Source organism: Tenrec ecaudatus, chromosome 3 (genome assembly GCF_050624435.1).
Source record: "Tenrec ecaudatus isolate mTenEca1 chromosome 3, mTenEca1.hap1, whole genome shotgun sequence".
NCBI classification, from domain to species: domain Eukaryota; kingdom Metazoa; phylum Chordata; class Mammalia; order Afrosoricida; family Tenrecidae; genus Tenrec; species Tenrec ecaudatus.
Window position 1 is genome coordinate 145,676,380 of NC_134532.1, and position 16,913 is coordinate 145,693,292.

The following is a 16,913-nucleotide window of genomic DNA, read 5'->3' on the forward strand; positions in this document are numbered from 1 at the left end:
GCACTGTCACTCCAAAGATGCTAATACCTGCTTTAAACAAAAGAAAATGATTAATGAGCTGGGACAAAAGCAGAGTAAGATATTCTAATTATAATCTAATTATAATATTCTCAGCTGGAACTATTTCTTTGTGTTTTCTCAAAAAAAATTATTTTTCCAGGTTCTCACCTGTTGAACTTTATTTCTTGGGGTGTGTGTGTGTGTGTGTGTGTGTGTGTGTGTGTGTGGTTTTTTTTCTTTGTAAGGTGAAGATGAGGGGATGAGGGTGGAGGGGGGGTTCTTCTTGCAAAAGAAAACAAAGTTTATTTGGATAGGTTGGGGAGAAGAAAACATTCTTTGCCTAAAGAGTCTCACCTGTAGATCAGAGAGCAGGTGTAACATCATCGTTTTCCCCCTGGTAAGGTTGGGTTACTGTCTTATTACCTGGTATCTCTCTTTGCTTCAAACTTGTTGTCAAATGATTTTTTTTCTCCAGAGAAAAGACATGTATTGAGAAGTTACCATGCACCGGGCACCTTTTGATTCACTGTCACAGCTAATCTTCAGAGCGCCCTGTGTGGTGGGCACACTACACTGAAGTTGCCCTAAAGATGAAGAAAGGCACCTGCTCGAGTAGTGAGCTACCCACAGAGCTATGGAGCACGGACGGCAGTGGGTTTGAACCCGACAGCCAGGATCTATAGTAGAAAGAGGAAACTGTCTACCTAAGTAAAGGTCTGAAGTCTCAGAAACCCAAAGGGCCGTTTCTACCCTGTCCTCTAAGCTCGCTGTCAGTCAGAACTGACTCGATAACAGCGAGAAAAATGAAGACACTGATGCTTAGAGAACTTGTCTCATGTGTCAAGGTCGCACAGTGACTTGGTACAGCAAGACTTGGAACCCTGATCTCTTTGACCACCCCCCTCCCCGCCCCCAGTACATCTTTCAAACTCTAGCTCACAGCTCTCACACAGTCCCGACCCATAAGCTCACCATTCCACACATTCCACCCACTGTCCCCTTCACTCTAAAAAGTCCAATCCTTGTTACAGTCTAGAGCAGTGCTTGCAAACATGCTCAAGGAGACCTTAGCAGGACTCTTCATTGAAGTTTTATTTTTTCATTGAAGTATTTTTATAATGTAATAGAAAACAATTGCAGGTGATTTAAATGTCCCATCAATATTCTCACTTTATGATTTAGTGCTGCCACAGACTGCTGTGCAGTTAAAATTAATGAACAGAAGCTAACCATAAACACATGGAAAAATCCCCAAAGCATAATGTTCAGGTTTGAAAAAGCGAGTTGCAAGAGAGAGTACACAGGATGCTTCCTATACCGAAGCCACTCAAAGCAATGTGCACATACGTGTGAGGTCGTGGAACACATTTGACGGGAGTGAGACTCTCATCTCAGATGGCGTGATGCACCCAATGGAATTGGGTGGGATCCAGGAAAAATAGAAAGGATTTCTGTTCCATCTGTAACACTTTTATTACTGCTATTTTCATTGGGAGTAGCAGTGGTGATGGTTGTTGTTTTAATATCAAGTAAATATGGCCAAATATGTTAAGATTCCACAAAACTGGGTTCTCTATACTTTTCATCCCTATTCCACAATTTTAATAGCCGATACCTTTTGTAATGAGTAAATCAACTCTGACTGAGTAACCCAGGAAACCGAACCAAGGCACTTGGAGGCTGTACCTCTCCAGGTGTGCGTCAGCATGAAGAGGGATTGTAAAGCAATGGTTCTGATTCCGCGCAATCACGTGCAGGCAGAGAAAAACTGCTCAACTAGGTGCTGAAGGTTTTGACCGTCCAGAAGCAGAGTCCCAGGCCTGTTTTTGAGTCACTCCAGGTGGGTTTGACCCACCAACCTTTTGGCTAGTAGTCCTGTGCTTAGTCACTTGTACCGCCAAGGTGGCTGAATTTCAAAGTACTCACCAACTCCTCTGATTGCCTTGTGGATAGCTTTCGCATCCGCTGCTGCGCTAAAGCCTGGGTAATCTTGAATCGTCCGTCCACGTCCAACCTAGAAGAAACCATTTGAACATTCCACCCATTTAAAAGGATATCTTTGTTTACCTTGTATATACATAGTCTGTATTGAACAAACCTAGAACATGCACACCTTCTTACCAGCTTAGAATCCGTGGAAGACGGTCCTTTCCTTGGTGTGCTGCCAACATCACATCTTTGTTGCTGTTGTCTCCCATCAAATAGTCTCCCGATTCACGGTGACCCCGCACACGCCAGAGTCAAACCCTGCCCAGTGCCGGGCCCTATGTACCATGCCATGCCCAAGACCAGCTGCGTGTCAAACTATTGTGAGCCATAGGATTTTCAGAAACTGAAAACCAGACCTCTATTCCTAGTCGCTCTGCATTTGGAAACGCCACTGAAACCTGTTCAGCGTCACTGCAACACGTATTCCTCTAGTGACAGACTGTGGAATGTCAGAAACCTGCCACGGACCATGACACGGCATGGACTACCTGTGTGGTGTACATTCTCCCTCTGAGTAACAGAGCACAGATATAAAACATTGGCTTTCTAGAGCAGCGTTTCCCAAAGGAAGCGATGCAGCTCCCTGGGAGACGTGCCTCAAAGACCCCGGGCGCTGAAAAGCAGATGCCTACACTTCATCCTGGATTCCAGGCTCCCTCAGAATCGACCCCCTGCAATAAGGGCGGTTATCACTCCCACGGGCTACATAGTACAAAAGTTTCTATTTGCCAGGAGGGTTCAGAGTATTTTTCCCCCTATAAAGTGGGTAGTAGTGGTGTAGTGTTTACACACTGGGCTGCTAACCACAAGGTCAGCAGTTTGAAACCACCAGCCAGCCACTCCATGGGAGAAAGGTGAGACTTTCTTCTCCCACAAAGTCTACTCCGAGACTTTCTACAGAAAAGGGGTCGCTATGAGCGGGAGCCACTTGATGGCCGTGAGTTTGGTTTTCAGTTGTAAGCTCTAGAGCAACATATTTTATGTTGTTGGTAAGTCTAAAGAATATCCGTTTTAAAGTAGCATCTGCATAAAAGCAACAGAGAGCTAGACTTTTCTACATTTTTTTTCCCATCCCTTTGGTATTCAAGTGATACTTTAAAGCCCTTCTCTGCATTTCACACACAGGGAGATGTGGTTTATACACTTCAGGGTGTTTTAATTAATACTGGCCATTGTCCTTGGGGAACAGAACACTAGAGAATCTATAAACGAAAACCCCATTGGGATTGTCTACTCTTCAGCTTTGTTTAATGGATGCGCAATTGTGGCCAATAACTTCTCTGACTAGCACGGAGGTGAACATGCCACATACTCATGTGAACACATACATCACAAACATGCCAGTCGGCCGGGAAAACCAAACGCAGAATGAATAAAATACTTTCAAATGCTTACGAGAGCGCAGAACAAGAGCCTCGACGACGTTGAGGAAAGTGTAGCGAAATATGCACTTACATGATGTTTTACAAAACCATCACCAACATTATTCTCCAGAAAAACAGAGAGCCTTGACCTTTAGAACAGAAACAAGACAAATATGCCCATCATTCCTGCTCTTATTTAACAATGAACTGGAGGCCCTAACTGGAGCAGCAAAGCGAGGAAGGACAATGAAGGGGATCCATGTGGAAAGAAAGAAGTAAATCTCTACTCACAAACGACATTGTTTATACATAGAAAATCCTAGAAACTCCTAAATTAAAAAAAAAATTAAGCTACCAGATCCAATAGAAGAATTCAGCAAAGGGGAATGATACAAGCAGTATATCAAAGCCTGTTGAACACTTTTACATTATCAAGAATTCCAAACAAGACATCAAGAAAACAATACAACTAACAACAACAACAACAAACCAAACCACCCACAAAATGGGAAAATATCCAGGAATACAATTAACCAGGGATGTTTGGAAATTTTTAAAACTTACAAAAGAAACACAAAGAGATATACGTAAACATTGTGTGCTCGTGGATTAAAAGATAACATTATGGAAATGTCAGTACTTCCTAAAGCAAGCATTGTACAGATACAATGTGATAGCCGTCAAAATTCCAACAGCTGAAATGGAAAGACTATCCATCACCTTTGTGTGGGAAGGAAAAGGTCATGAAGAGCTGGAAGTAAAACTAAAGAAGGAGGGGGAGGCCCCACACTTCTCCTATACACACCATCACCGTCATGAAAATGTCCTGCTACTGGTTAAATGACACATGCGTCCACAAATGGGAGAGAAATCCGACCACCTATAGATATCCAAAGAAGATGGAAAGAATATACAGAGCCACTGTGCCAAATAGAACTAGTTGACAGCCACATTTCAGGAAGTAGCATATAAGCAAGAATCAACAGGGATCATGGAAGAAGTTCAAGCTGCATTGAAAGCTTTAGCCAAAACCAAGGCTCCAGGAATTGATGGAATCCCAATTGAAATGTTTCAACCAGCTGATGAAACACTGGAAGCACTTGCTCATCTATGCTAGGAAATTTGGGAGACAGCTACTTTGCCAACTGACTGGAAGAGATTCATATTTGCACCCATTCCAAAGAGAGATGACCCAACAGAATGCTCAAACTACAGAATAATATCATGCAGGCCAGACTCACAGGACATGAACAAGGGATATCCTGGCTGCTGTCAGATGGATCGTGGCTGAAAGCAGAGACTACCAGGAAAATGTTTACTTGTGCTTATTGACTGTGCCAAGCATTTGACTGTGGATCATAGACTCTGGATAACCTTGAGTCCAATGGGAATCCCAGAACACATCATTGTGCTTATGAGTAGCCTGGAGTGGATCAAAAGGCAGTCAGGTCAACAGAACAAGGGAATACCGCATGGTTTAAAATCAGGAAAGGTGCGCATCAGGGCTGTATCCTCTCAACATGCTTGTTCAATTCTGTATGCGGAGCAAATCAACAGAGAAGCTCACTTATATGAAGAAGAACGTGGCATCAGGCCTGGAGAAAGGTTTTTTTTTTCCCCAAAAAATTTCATTGATTTTTTAAATTACTTTTTCAGAACCATTTTATTGGGAGCTAATACAGATATCATATCATGGCATAGTTCAATCAGATAAAGCAGTATTTTACAATTGCTCCCATAATCGGTTTCTTTCTTTAGAAATCATTTTATTGGGGACTCTTACAGCTCTTTTTAAAATCATTTTATTGAGGGCTCATACAATTCTTATCACAATCCATACATCCATGCATTGTGTCAAGAACATTTGTTGCCATCATCATTTTCTTCTTTTTTAAACATTTTATTAGGGACTCATACAACTCATCACAATCCATACATACATCAAATGTATAAAGCACATCTGTACATTCTTTGCCTTAATCATTTTCAAAGCATTTGCTCTCCACTTAAGCCCTTTGCATCAAGTCCTCTTTTTTTCCCCTCCCTCTCCGCTCCCTCCTCCCTACCATCATCATTTTCAACACATTTTCCTTCTATTTGGGCCCTTAATATCTGCTGCTCATTTTCCCCCTCACTCCCCCCACCTCATGAACCCTTCATCATTCATAAATTATTATTTTGTCATATGTTACACTACCCACTGTCTCCCCCCCGCCTTCTTCTTTGCTGACCATTTCCCCAGGGAGGAGGCTATACATAGATTCTTATAATCAGTTTCCCCTTTCTACCCCACATTCTCTCTACCCTCCAGGCATTGGCACTCTCACCACTGGTCCTGGAGAAGTAATCTGTCCTGGATTCCCTGTGTTTCCAGTTGCTATCTGTACATCCTCTGGTCTAGCCAGATTTGTAAGGTAGAATTGGGATCATGTTAGTTGGGGGAGGGGGGAAGAAGCATTTAAGAACTAGAGGAAAGTTATATGTTTCATCGTTGCTACCCTGCACCTTGACTGGCTCATCTCCTCCCCACAACCCTTCAGTAAAGGGTGTCTGATTGGCTACCGATGGGCTTTGAGTCTCCATTCTGCACTCACCAATATTTACAATGATATGATTTTTTGTTCCTTGATGCTTGATAGCTGATCCCTTTGATAGCTCGTGGTCACATAGACTGGTGTGTTTCTTCCATATGGGCTTTGTTGCTTCTGAATTAGATGGCCACTTGTTTACCTTCAAGCCTTTAAGACCTCAGACGCTATATCTTTTGATAGCCGGCACCATCAGCTTTCTTCACCCCATTTGCTTATGCACATGTTTGTCTTCATTGATCGTATCAGGGAGTTGGGCACCCATTGATATCATTTTTAGTTCTTTGATGTCTGATAACTGGTCCCTTCTGCACCTTGTGGTCAGACGGACTGGTGTGCTTCTTCCATGTGGGCTTTGTTGCTTCTGAGCTAGATGGCCGCTTGTTTATCTTCAAGCCTTTAAGACCCCAGATGCTATATCTTTGGATAGCTGGGCACCATCAGCTTTCTTCACCACATTTGCTTATGCACACATTTTCTTCGGCAATCGTGTTGGGAAGGTGTGCATCATGGAATGCCAATTTAATAGAACAATGTGTTCTTGCATTGAGTAAGTGCTTGAGGGGAGGCCCAATGTCCATCTGCTACCTTAATACTAAACCTATAAATATATGCATATAGATCTGTTTCCTCACACTCTTATATATATATATATATATACATATATTTTTACATATGTATATTCCAGTCTTTAAACCTCTATAAATACCCTTTGTCACCTAGTTCTTTCCTCTATTTCCTTTTACTTTCCTCTTGTCCCACTATCATGCTCAGCCTTCATTTGGGTTTCAGTAATTTCTCTCGGTTACCTTGCCCTTGCTGAATCCCTACCAGGCCTCTCACACCCTCCTTGCTACTGATTTTGGATCACTTATTGCTCCCCTGTCCCTGGGTTGGTCAGACCACCTCCTTACCCATTCCTCCCCCTCCAGGACTCTTACAGCTCTTATAACATTCCATACATCAATTGTATCAAGCATATTTGTACATATGTTGCCATCATTTTCTAAACATTTACTTTCTTTTTGAGTCCTTGGTATCAGCTCCTCTTTTTTCCCTCCTTTCCCCCATTCCCACCCTCATGACCCTTTGATAAATTATAAATTATTATTTTTTTCATATCTTACACCGATTGCTGTCTCCTTTCACCCACATTTCTGTTGTTCCTCTCCCTAGGGTGGGGGGAGTATGCATCCATCAGTTCCCCCTTCTCCCCTTCTTCCCTCTACCCTGCTGGTATTGCTACTCCAATTTTTGTTCCTGAGGATTTATCTTACCTGGAGTCCCTGTATCATGAGCTACTGTTTGTACCAGTGTACATGCTCCGGCCTAGCCAAGACTGAAAGGCAGGACTGGGGTTATGATAGTGGGGGGCGGGGGACTGGGTGAGGAAGCCTCAAAGAACCAGAGGAATATTGTGTTTCATTGTCTACAGATGGGTTTTGGGTCTCTGCTCTGACTCCCTCATTCTCAACAATATGCTGTTTTGTTTTTGTTTTTGATCTTCTGGTTAACTCTTACCTGATTCCGTCGACACCCAAAATCAGTTGCAAAACATTCTCTTCCGTCTTGAACTTGATATCAGCACCCCTTTATAGCCCGCCCCCCAGGAGCACTTATTCGACTTGCTGTCTCTATAGGTTCATCAATCCTAGGTTTCTTTTTTCCCATTGGGAGTTAATACATAAATCATATTCTAACAGTTGTCATGAATCATGACCACAGCCGCCCTGAGCTGAAACCCAGTGATGGCCATAGACCTCTACTAATCATCCTGATCAGGGCCACAATGAACAGAGCCTTATGGAATGGGAGAAAAATCTTGAACACAATGTAGATTCTTAAATAAATAAACTTATTATACCAGTTGAAACTGGAGGACTCCAAGAGCTTAGATGCTTTACACTGTAATTGTCCCTCAGGTCACTTTCTGGCTATATAACAGATTGGCTCATGAAATAGAGATGATCACCTGTGAGTAATGAGCTTATGTAAGAAAACTCCTCTGTCGGAGGCCAAATGGTCAAAATTTGCTCTACAGCAAAGGTAAGCAAACCAGCATGCTAGAAACGGTATGAGAGAGGAATAAATGAGAATGACTCATGGTGAAAGCAATCTTACTGAGTAAATTGTGCAGAAATTGTTAGCCTCACACAACTGCCAACAAGTCTACTGTGTCTCACAATGACCCCACAGGACAGAGAAGACCCGCTCCTTAGGATGTCTGAAACTGTAAACTTGATGGGAGTAGACTAAATAAACTCTAAAAGCACACTCCTACAGAGTCAACTCTGACGCAAAGAGATCCTACAGGGCAGATTAGGACGTATGCCCCTGTGGGTTTCTAGGACTGCCCACCTTTACAGCTTCATTTGGATCATTTGTCTTCCTTGCAGCAGCTGGATTGCCCCAGGAGACTCCACACTGTGGATCCTGGATCAACAGCAAGGAGAATTCATGGAATAGTGGATTCTGTGTGGGCTGCGAACAGGTCAGCAGGCAAAACCACCGCTCACTCTGTAGGAGAAAGATGAGGTTTTCTGCTCCTGTAAAGATTGGAATACCTCGGGAACCCACTGGAGCAGGATAACTCTGTCCCAGATGGGTGCTGTGAGTCAGAGGGGACTCAACAGCAATGGGTGTGAATCACAGCAAGAGCCACTCTGGAATGTGAAAGAAATGCTGATGGACAAAGGGACTACTTCCCACAGTCCCTCCATACCTGCTCTCCCCCTGGAGGGCGGTAAAGAGGAACTGTAGCATCACTCTGGAATGTGAAAGAAATGCTGATGGACAAAGGGAATAGACCCCCCTGCAGGCAGTGTCCTTGGTTGGCCTGCCTTTCAGCGCAGAGGCTCACCCTCCACACAGTCTCAAGCAATAGTCTTTGGAGATTCCTGGTGTTTCCATTGGCTAATAACATCAGACCGTTCTTCCCGGTCCTAGTCCAGAAGCTCTGCTGCGACCTGTCTACCATGCGTAAACCTGGCTGGGATCTGAAATTTGGCGGCATGGCAACGTGCCAGCAACCACAGTAAGACAGGCTGACTGACGGGGCGGAAGGGGAGCGGTGGAGACCGTCGGGAATCAGAGACACGTATAGAAGCGACGGGAGCATGGCCATCAGCCTCCTCTGGCCCCGGAATCGAGGCTCCAGCACAGGCTCTGTGGAGCGGTGGTTACCTGCCTGACTTTGCCGTATTTAACGTCAGGGCCTTTTCCTGTGATTTTCCTTTGGTTTTAAAAACGTTGGCTTTTCTGGGCAGCTGAGAATGGATGAGAGCAGACGTTCACCAACTTCACTGTGCAGCAGAATCACAGATGTGGGGTGCTATAGTGCCAGAGGTTCAGGTTTAGCAAGTCTGGGATTGGGTCTGAGAACGTGCATTTCTTTCACATTCCAGTGTCAAAGGAGGGGGTGGGCCAGGGAGGAAAAGATGAGTGGTTCAGGAGTTATGGGGCAAAAACCCATTTGTGCTGGGTTTTCCACAAAACTCAGATGATCCTAAGAAATGCTGCAACCCCCTAAGAGCGTGTGTCAGTCACTGCGTACCTCCACGGCCTCTGCCTCCTTCTCAGAGCCTGGGGCTCGACGGGCTTTCTGCCTGCTGCTCTAGGTGCATCTGCTCTCCCTTTGCCTGACCTCTCAGGCAAGCACAACTCATGACGCCCTCGCCCCTGCTCCCGCGCTCTATTCTGCTGGCGTTCATTTTCTCCACTCGCCCTTGGTCTGCAGACAGCTTCCATGACCATATCTCCAGCCCAGAGCTCCAGTTTGACTACTGGCTTTATACATTCCAGGAGTCCCTGCGCGGCACACATGGCTCAGTGCTCGGTTACTTACAGAAAGGTTGGTGGCTTGAATCCACCCCGAGGTGCCTCATGATCTTCAGAAAGATCACAGCTATTGATACCCTGATGGAGTTCTACTCACGGGTCACCCTGAGTCCATTGGTTTGATTTTTCTTGTATGTTCACTGTCTATCTGAGGACTCTTTGTTAGCTTACACATTGTGGCAGTTACGTAATCTGCCAACTTTCGAAGGGGTGGAGTCCAGCCTGGCAATCAGGTCACAGTCTGAGGCCTGTGTGGGCGTGGCCTTCTCCTGAGGATTCTGGGAACTTCTGTCTTCCTCCTTGAAGGCGGGACACACACTCTTCCTGTGAGACATTCCTGTTGACAAGCCACATGGAGCTACTCTGATGGAGCCAGTGCTGGAGATACATGGAGCTGGAGGAGCCATGTGGAGATCCATGCTATTACTGAGATGCTTCCACCCCTACTGGATACACAAGACTTTCCACCCTCTGACCTGTGATCTTCCTGCATTTGGTGGCATTGCATGAGTTGCATGAGTCTGAAGCTGAATTTACAGACTGGTATTGGACATATGGGCTAATATCAGACTTAGGAACTTAATGTGGACTAGGCTGGGATGTTATCTTAATTACTCTTTGATGATAAGCTCTTTCTTACACACGAGTGTCTATGAATTTGTTTCTCTAGTCAACCCAGATTAACACACAAATCAGCTCATTCCCCCCACCCCCAAATGGACTGTTCCCCTTACACATTTTAGATAGCACTTACTTACTTGCTGCTACGGTCAGCTGCTCTTACATCCCCAGAAACCGGAGAGCTTCCTTTGAATCTCTTCTCCCCTGTTCCTTCCCCATCAAACTCACTAGCCAAGCTTCTTAAGGCGAGCTCAGGAATATAATCTCACGTCCATGTGTCTTCCTCGCCTGTGCCAGTGCCGTAGCCCACCTCACCATCATCTCACCTGGACAGGTGCATTGTCTCCCTCCTACTCCCTTCTATTGACGAACTCCAACCCACTTTCCAGATAGCAGCTGAGTCATCTGTTAAATATCAGTCAAGTCACATCACCTTCTGTTTCACCCTCTTCTCTGATCTCCCACTGCACGTTGAATACAACATTGAAACTCCTTACACTGGGCCACATGATTCTGGATGCTTTGACTCAACTACTCTCCTCCTTCACCTAGAACCACTCTGTGGTAATTAGATAATTCTGTCACCTTGAAAATGTATAAAAGTGTAGGTGTGGAATCCAATCTGCCAACCAGGTCACACACAGCCTGCTGGTGTCTGCTTGGTGGTGTGGACTTCTCATAAGAGGCCCCCTGGGGTTCCGGGTTCTCCGAGGAATGTGGGATAAGAAGTACAAAGAACACCTAAGAGCTACTCTCCATGCCACCCCTACCTGGAACCTTGGGGAAGCACTGCCTTTAAGCCTCTGTTCATCAGCCAAAGCCACAGGATGACCCCAAGAAGGATGAGAAAGACACCAACCAGGAGGGTTGGGACAATGATAACCTCATATTGCTGTTCCCGGACAACTGGGAAAAAGATACCTATCACCATGTGGATCCTATGGGAAGGGGTCAGGATGAAGCCAGAAATCTCCAAGCGCACTGGGCTAGGAATCAGGATCCCGGGATTCTACCTTTCCACCAGAACAAACGTGTGAGAAGACAAGATGTGGATACATGGAAACCTTGAAGAGCATTGGATTTGGGTGAGCACTGAACAACTCAGTCTGAGTTCCTGCACCCATTGACATCTCCTGGGAAGATTCTCTCTGGTCACAGTGAAATTTTCATAAAAGCAATTTTACTCAAACCTCGTTTTTGATGATGGCCTATTTAAGAGAACAGCGTACAGCTGTGAAATTCTGTTTCCTGCTCTGGAAAAATGCTGCAGAAGCGTTGAACACAGCTTATAAAGACAGCGCTGTGGGAACACTCAAGTGTCTGAGTGATTTTCTCATTTCAAAAAAGGTGAAATGTTGACTGCTGACAAACCTCATCTGGACGTCCTTCAACTTTGCAAAGAGGCAAAACTATCAACAAAATTCGTGCATTTGTGCTCGAAGACTGACAAGAGACCATTGAGGAGATGGGGAAGTTATCTGGACTACCTTGGAGCTCGGTTCCGTGAATTGTAACGGAAGATTTGGGAATGAGAAGGATCCCTGTGTAATTTGTGCCTCGGGTTCTGACTGACCAGCAAAAGGAGCATTGAGTGGAAACATACCATGCTTTGAAAGAACAGCTCTGAAGTGACCCAGACATTTTTTTCCAAGGTCATTACTGGTGAGGAGCCATGATATTATTCTTATGATCCTGAAAGCAAATATTAGTCAAGCCAGTGGAAGACGGCCATTGTCACCTCACCCACAAAAAGCTAGTCAAGTGCAATCAAACATCAAGATGATGTTCATTTGTTTTTGTTGTTGTTTCATGTGAGGGGGGTAGTGCATTTGAGGGTTCATTCCATCAAGTCAATCTGTTAATCAAGCTTTTTATTTAGAGGTTCTGAAAAGATTGTGAAATTGTTTAGCACAAAAGGCCTGATTTGTGGCAGATAGGGGACTGGCTTTGCCACCATGACAACGTACATGCCCATGCAGCCATTTCATTGTGCCAGTTCGGGGGCAAAAAACAACATGCCACTCTCGCCCCACACACCTTATTCACCAGCCCTCATTCCAGGTGCCTTCTTTTTGTTTCTGTAAATGAAAAGGGACATAAAATGGCAGCCATTTGAAGACAGAAGAGGTGGGGGACAAAATGAGGGAGGTGCTGTCAGCCATCCGAACGGATGAGTTTGAAAAATGTTTCTAAGAATGGAATGACAGATTTGACAAATGTATTAAGTGTAATGGAGAGTACTTTGAAGGTGATAAGGTTCTTTTGTAAAAATTTAAATTCATAGTGTAGGGAAACAATATGCTTTTTTAGGATATATATATATATATATATTAGATCCTTATTAGACACATGGTTAGTAAATAATTTCTCCCATTATGCAGTCCTTCTTCTCACTTTTGCTAAGTATCTTTTGAAGCACAAAATTTCTAGTGCTGATGAAGATTTTCCCTCAGAGAACCTTCCCTTGAACTGGTGCCTAGAGTTCAGGTCTCTAGGCCTTTTAAACCACAAGAAAGGGCATTTCTGCTCATTAAACTCACCTACTTGTAGCCTTTCTGTGACAGCAGCACAAATAAACTGAGACCACCACCTTAACCATAAAAAAAGAGGCCCCCCTGGGAACCTCTCCCTCTCTACTGCTCTACCTTCCTGCTTGCTGGGACTCCGGTGCTCACTCTGAGATCTGCTGTAACCTGCCACGTTTCCACTAACCTTGGATCCACACAACTCTGCACCTACTCTCTGCACCCACCGCTGTGTGAGCTTCCTGCATTCTGCACCATTAATTGTGGCTATGTGAGTCTGAAGAGGGACTTAAAGCCTAGTATCAGACTTATGGAGTTGAGCTGGACTGGGCTGGGAGGCCTTCTTCAAATATAAATACTTCTAGATATAAAGCTCCTTCTTATACATATGAGTGTCAATGCATTTGTTTCTCTGGTCAACCCAGCTGCACACACACACACACACACACACACACACACACGTGACCATCACATTCCAATTCCCTGAAAGCCCATCTGGTGTAAGTTTATCTCTTTTCTACCTCACTGCCTTTCTCCATGCCATCTCTTCTTTCTGGAATTTTTTTCTATCAAATGAGCATCTCCTTCTTAACTTTCAGCCCTCACCTTAAAGGTCACCATCTTTGATAAACCTTCCTCAGCCACTTGATCCAAGTGAGTTCTATTATTCTCCATCTCAGCAACTTTCCCCCCTTTAGTATACTCAACATTTGGTAATAACCATGTTAGTTTATTCTAACCGTACTTATCGCTCTACCTCCATTAAACTTGTAGAGGCCAAGACATGTGGTTTCACTCATACTGCACATCTGGCTCTAAGGTTCTGATATATACCACAATGCAATGAGCGGATGGTTTGCTGGGAGTAGTTGGAGGGAACACAAAGGCATCCCAACACAGGGATTTCTCCAAGGCCCACAAGAGACTACCAGCTGCCAGATGAAGTTGCTACCTTCAAGTATCAATAATCTGAAAATCAACATGACCATTGTATCAAGGGGATTTGGAAGTTGTTAGAAAAATTCAGTTATCGTGTTTAGCTCCATGGGCTATTCTGTAAGTTTTGAAGCTGGTTTCAGAAGCCAGAGGAAATTACCTGGTGCCCCGGGGATGTGAAGTACACTGACATTTCCTACTGTTCCTATTTCATTTTCTCTCTCGTCTCTCCAAGCACCTAAGGTGTCTCTGGCAAAGGCACCAAGTCTGGCAATATGGGTTGAGCTTGAAATATCTGGGTCCTGGAAAGACCTCATTGACACAAATGTTTTCGTCAAAATGATCTTTATTTATTTATTTGAAGCATACACATCATATTAATTTGGAGTCCTCAAAATTTTGAGTTGAGGATCTTTTTATCTCATGATCAAAGACAAATGCCTAACTATGTTATCTATTTGTCCTTCCCATATAAAAGTTAAGATTTCTTAACAAAATGTTCCTCTTAGCCAAGGGTCACAGAGGTTAAGTTTAACAGGAGCTGCTATTCTGACCTTATCCTCAGCTTTGTGTGTCTCTGATTTCCCCGGATAGAGGACACAATGCAGTATAACTGTGGAAGACGCCCAGCGGTGGAGCTCTGCTCATTATGCTGGGAATGGGGCATCTCTGCCATTTTAAAGGATTCCGTGGGTGAAGAAGAGTGGCTGGCTTTGCAGGACTCAGGAACCCCCTTTAACACTCATTCTCCTTCCCAATCCGTACCACGAGGACAATGATCAATCTGCAATCACCTCAGCTCCCTGCCGTCTGCTGCCTAGAGCATTCTGGGAAGAGTAATTCAGGTATCAGTGGCCAAGATCCTTAATGCCTACATGAAATATTTGATAGGTTATCTGTGATGGTGATTGAGAAGTGATGGTGCTAATAAGTTGTGATCGATTTTAGCATGTTTCTTGAAGAAAAGTACACCTAGAAGATGAAATATCATAAACAGTCCCTGCGAAGGCTAATGGGATCTTGGTGACCCTTGGAGGGTCTTTAAGGAACTTAAAAGGAAATAGCTTCCCAAACTTTCTAATCTTACCATTTTGACTCCTTCCGGTCACTTTGTAGGAATTTGCTTGTCGCTTAACTACCCCGAGCCCATGTGGCCTCGGAGCCCTGTAACTGCTGTCGCCCTGTCTGAATGCTCTTCCCCAGCCCCATTCTCACAGCTCCACTGAAAGCAGACTTTTCAAAGCTCTGTTCTATGTGTCAAAAGTCTTAAAAATACATCCTTCGCCTTTTCTAAACCCTGTCCACATGGGGTTTGGTGGGGGTTGTTACTGCCCTTAGGTAAACAAGTTTCCATAAATCAGCTGAAATATTTAATCAAACGAAATCATTTAATCAAATGAAAAATGCAAAGATCTATTGATAGAGAAAGGGGCAGATTAAATTTTGTTTATTATGTCTTTCCTAATATAATATATATGAAGCCCTGTGGTTTAGGGGTTACTCACTGGGAGGATAACTGCAAGGTCAGCAGTTCAAAATCACCAAGTGCTCTTGGGAGAAAGCCTGGCTTATAGTCACGGAAACCCATAAGGGCAGTTCTTACCTTTCCTATAGGGCCACTATCAGTTAGAATCTTCGCTATGGCAGGGAATTTGGCTTTTGGTTTCATATAAGTTCCATGTTTCAAATGTTTTGGTCCTTTCTCTGTTGTATCTCCGGGGGGTGGGGGTGAGGGTGATAATGTATGGTACAGAGATGTTTAATAAAATATTTGTTGAATGAATAAGTGAACAATAACTATAACAACAAAAATGCTTCCTTGTTCTGGATCTTACTTCTTTAGCTAATTATCTATTAGGCTTTTGAAAGCTCCAAACTACATGTCAAACATCCTAAAAATACATTCTTCACCAAAGGATCAAGTAGAAAGAAAATGTTTTGAAAATGATGATGTCAACAAATGTACAAATGTGCTTGACACAGTGGATGGATGGATGGATTGTGATAAGAACTGTATGAGTCCCTAAAAACAATTTAAAATATATATATTCTTCATCTTTTCTAAACCCTGTCACATGGGCTTGTCGCTACTCCTATGTAAACATCCCCAGAAAGCAGCTGATATTTAATCAAACACAAACAATTAAAGATGACAAAGTAAAGAGGACAAGTCACATCTGACAACTTCCCGTCCCTGGCCTTAAGTTGGTGCTCTTTAATTCCTGTGAGACCTCTATTTACCTTACTGTTCAGTACTGTAAAATCCTGGTTGATTCTGTTTTGTGCCCAGCAAAAATATAGGTTTTCAACAAATCAGATCGCCCCTTCTTCCTATCCCCTTCCTCGCTCCTTGATCTATAACTTGTTTCTTCTTTGTCTCTGATCTACCAGGCTTATTCAATAGCTACAGATTAGCTGAGCACCTTGCACTTTTATTATGAATCAATATGAAAGTTGGGTCCACCCGCCTTCTGGTGGGGCTTGGGCCAGAGAGGGGCAAAGAATCACCCTGTAACTATCATTCCCATTCATTCCCAGGAAGCCTCTCTCTTCTCACTCAGATTAGACAGGGTTTCTTCCAAGGTTATGTCCTGAAACAAAGTTCCGTTTTCAAGTTGAAATCCAGTTCTAACCTGTTTTTCATTAACTTCCTGCAGAGGACCATTTGTATAACTGCCAGAGTGCCAATATTTACCCAGAGCAGCTTCAGGGAACATGGTTTAAAACCCATACCAGACAGGAAGTTGTAATTGCGCTGAGGAGCACCCAGCCAGGCAGGATGACCATTCTGCCGGAAATGTCCATTTCAGTGAAACTATTGCAAAGCCAGACCGTCCACTCCTGAGATATGGAAACGCATACATATGTGTTTTCTCCAAATAAAGGTTTTAAATTGACATGGTTCAGAAAAAGCAAACATGCTGGAAAAGAAAGTTCTAATAGAAGGTCTCCATCAAAGTCAGAGAGATGAAAATAAGACAGGACTCTCGCCGACTCCTTGTGCCTGGGACCAGTAACGTCCTCTAACATCCACGTGCCTGGTGCCATCCCCG

The 16,913-nt window shown here is 43.9% G+C and overlaps 1 protein-coding gene across 1 annotated transcript in view; it reads right to left on the minus strand.

Moving 5' to 3' along the window:
• The window catches only part of ANXA3 (annexin A3), a 65,065-nt gene extending 48,418 nt beyond the window's left edge, over nucleotides 1-16,647 (minus strand). Inside the window, exons 1-2 of the mRNA XM_075543549.1 lie at nucleotides 16,594-16,647; nucleotides 1,927-2,014 (exon numbers count right to left, since the gene is read on the minus strand). Coding sequence (XP_075399664.1) covers nucleotides 1,927-2,014; nucleotides 16,594-16,647 — 142 coding nt within the window. The remainder of the gene's footprint in view (nucleotides 1-1,926; nucleotides 2,015-16,593) is intronic.
• Nucleotides 16,648-16,913: the final 266 nt, after the last annotated feature.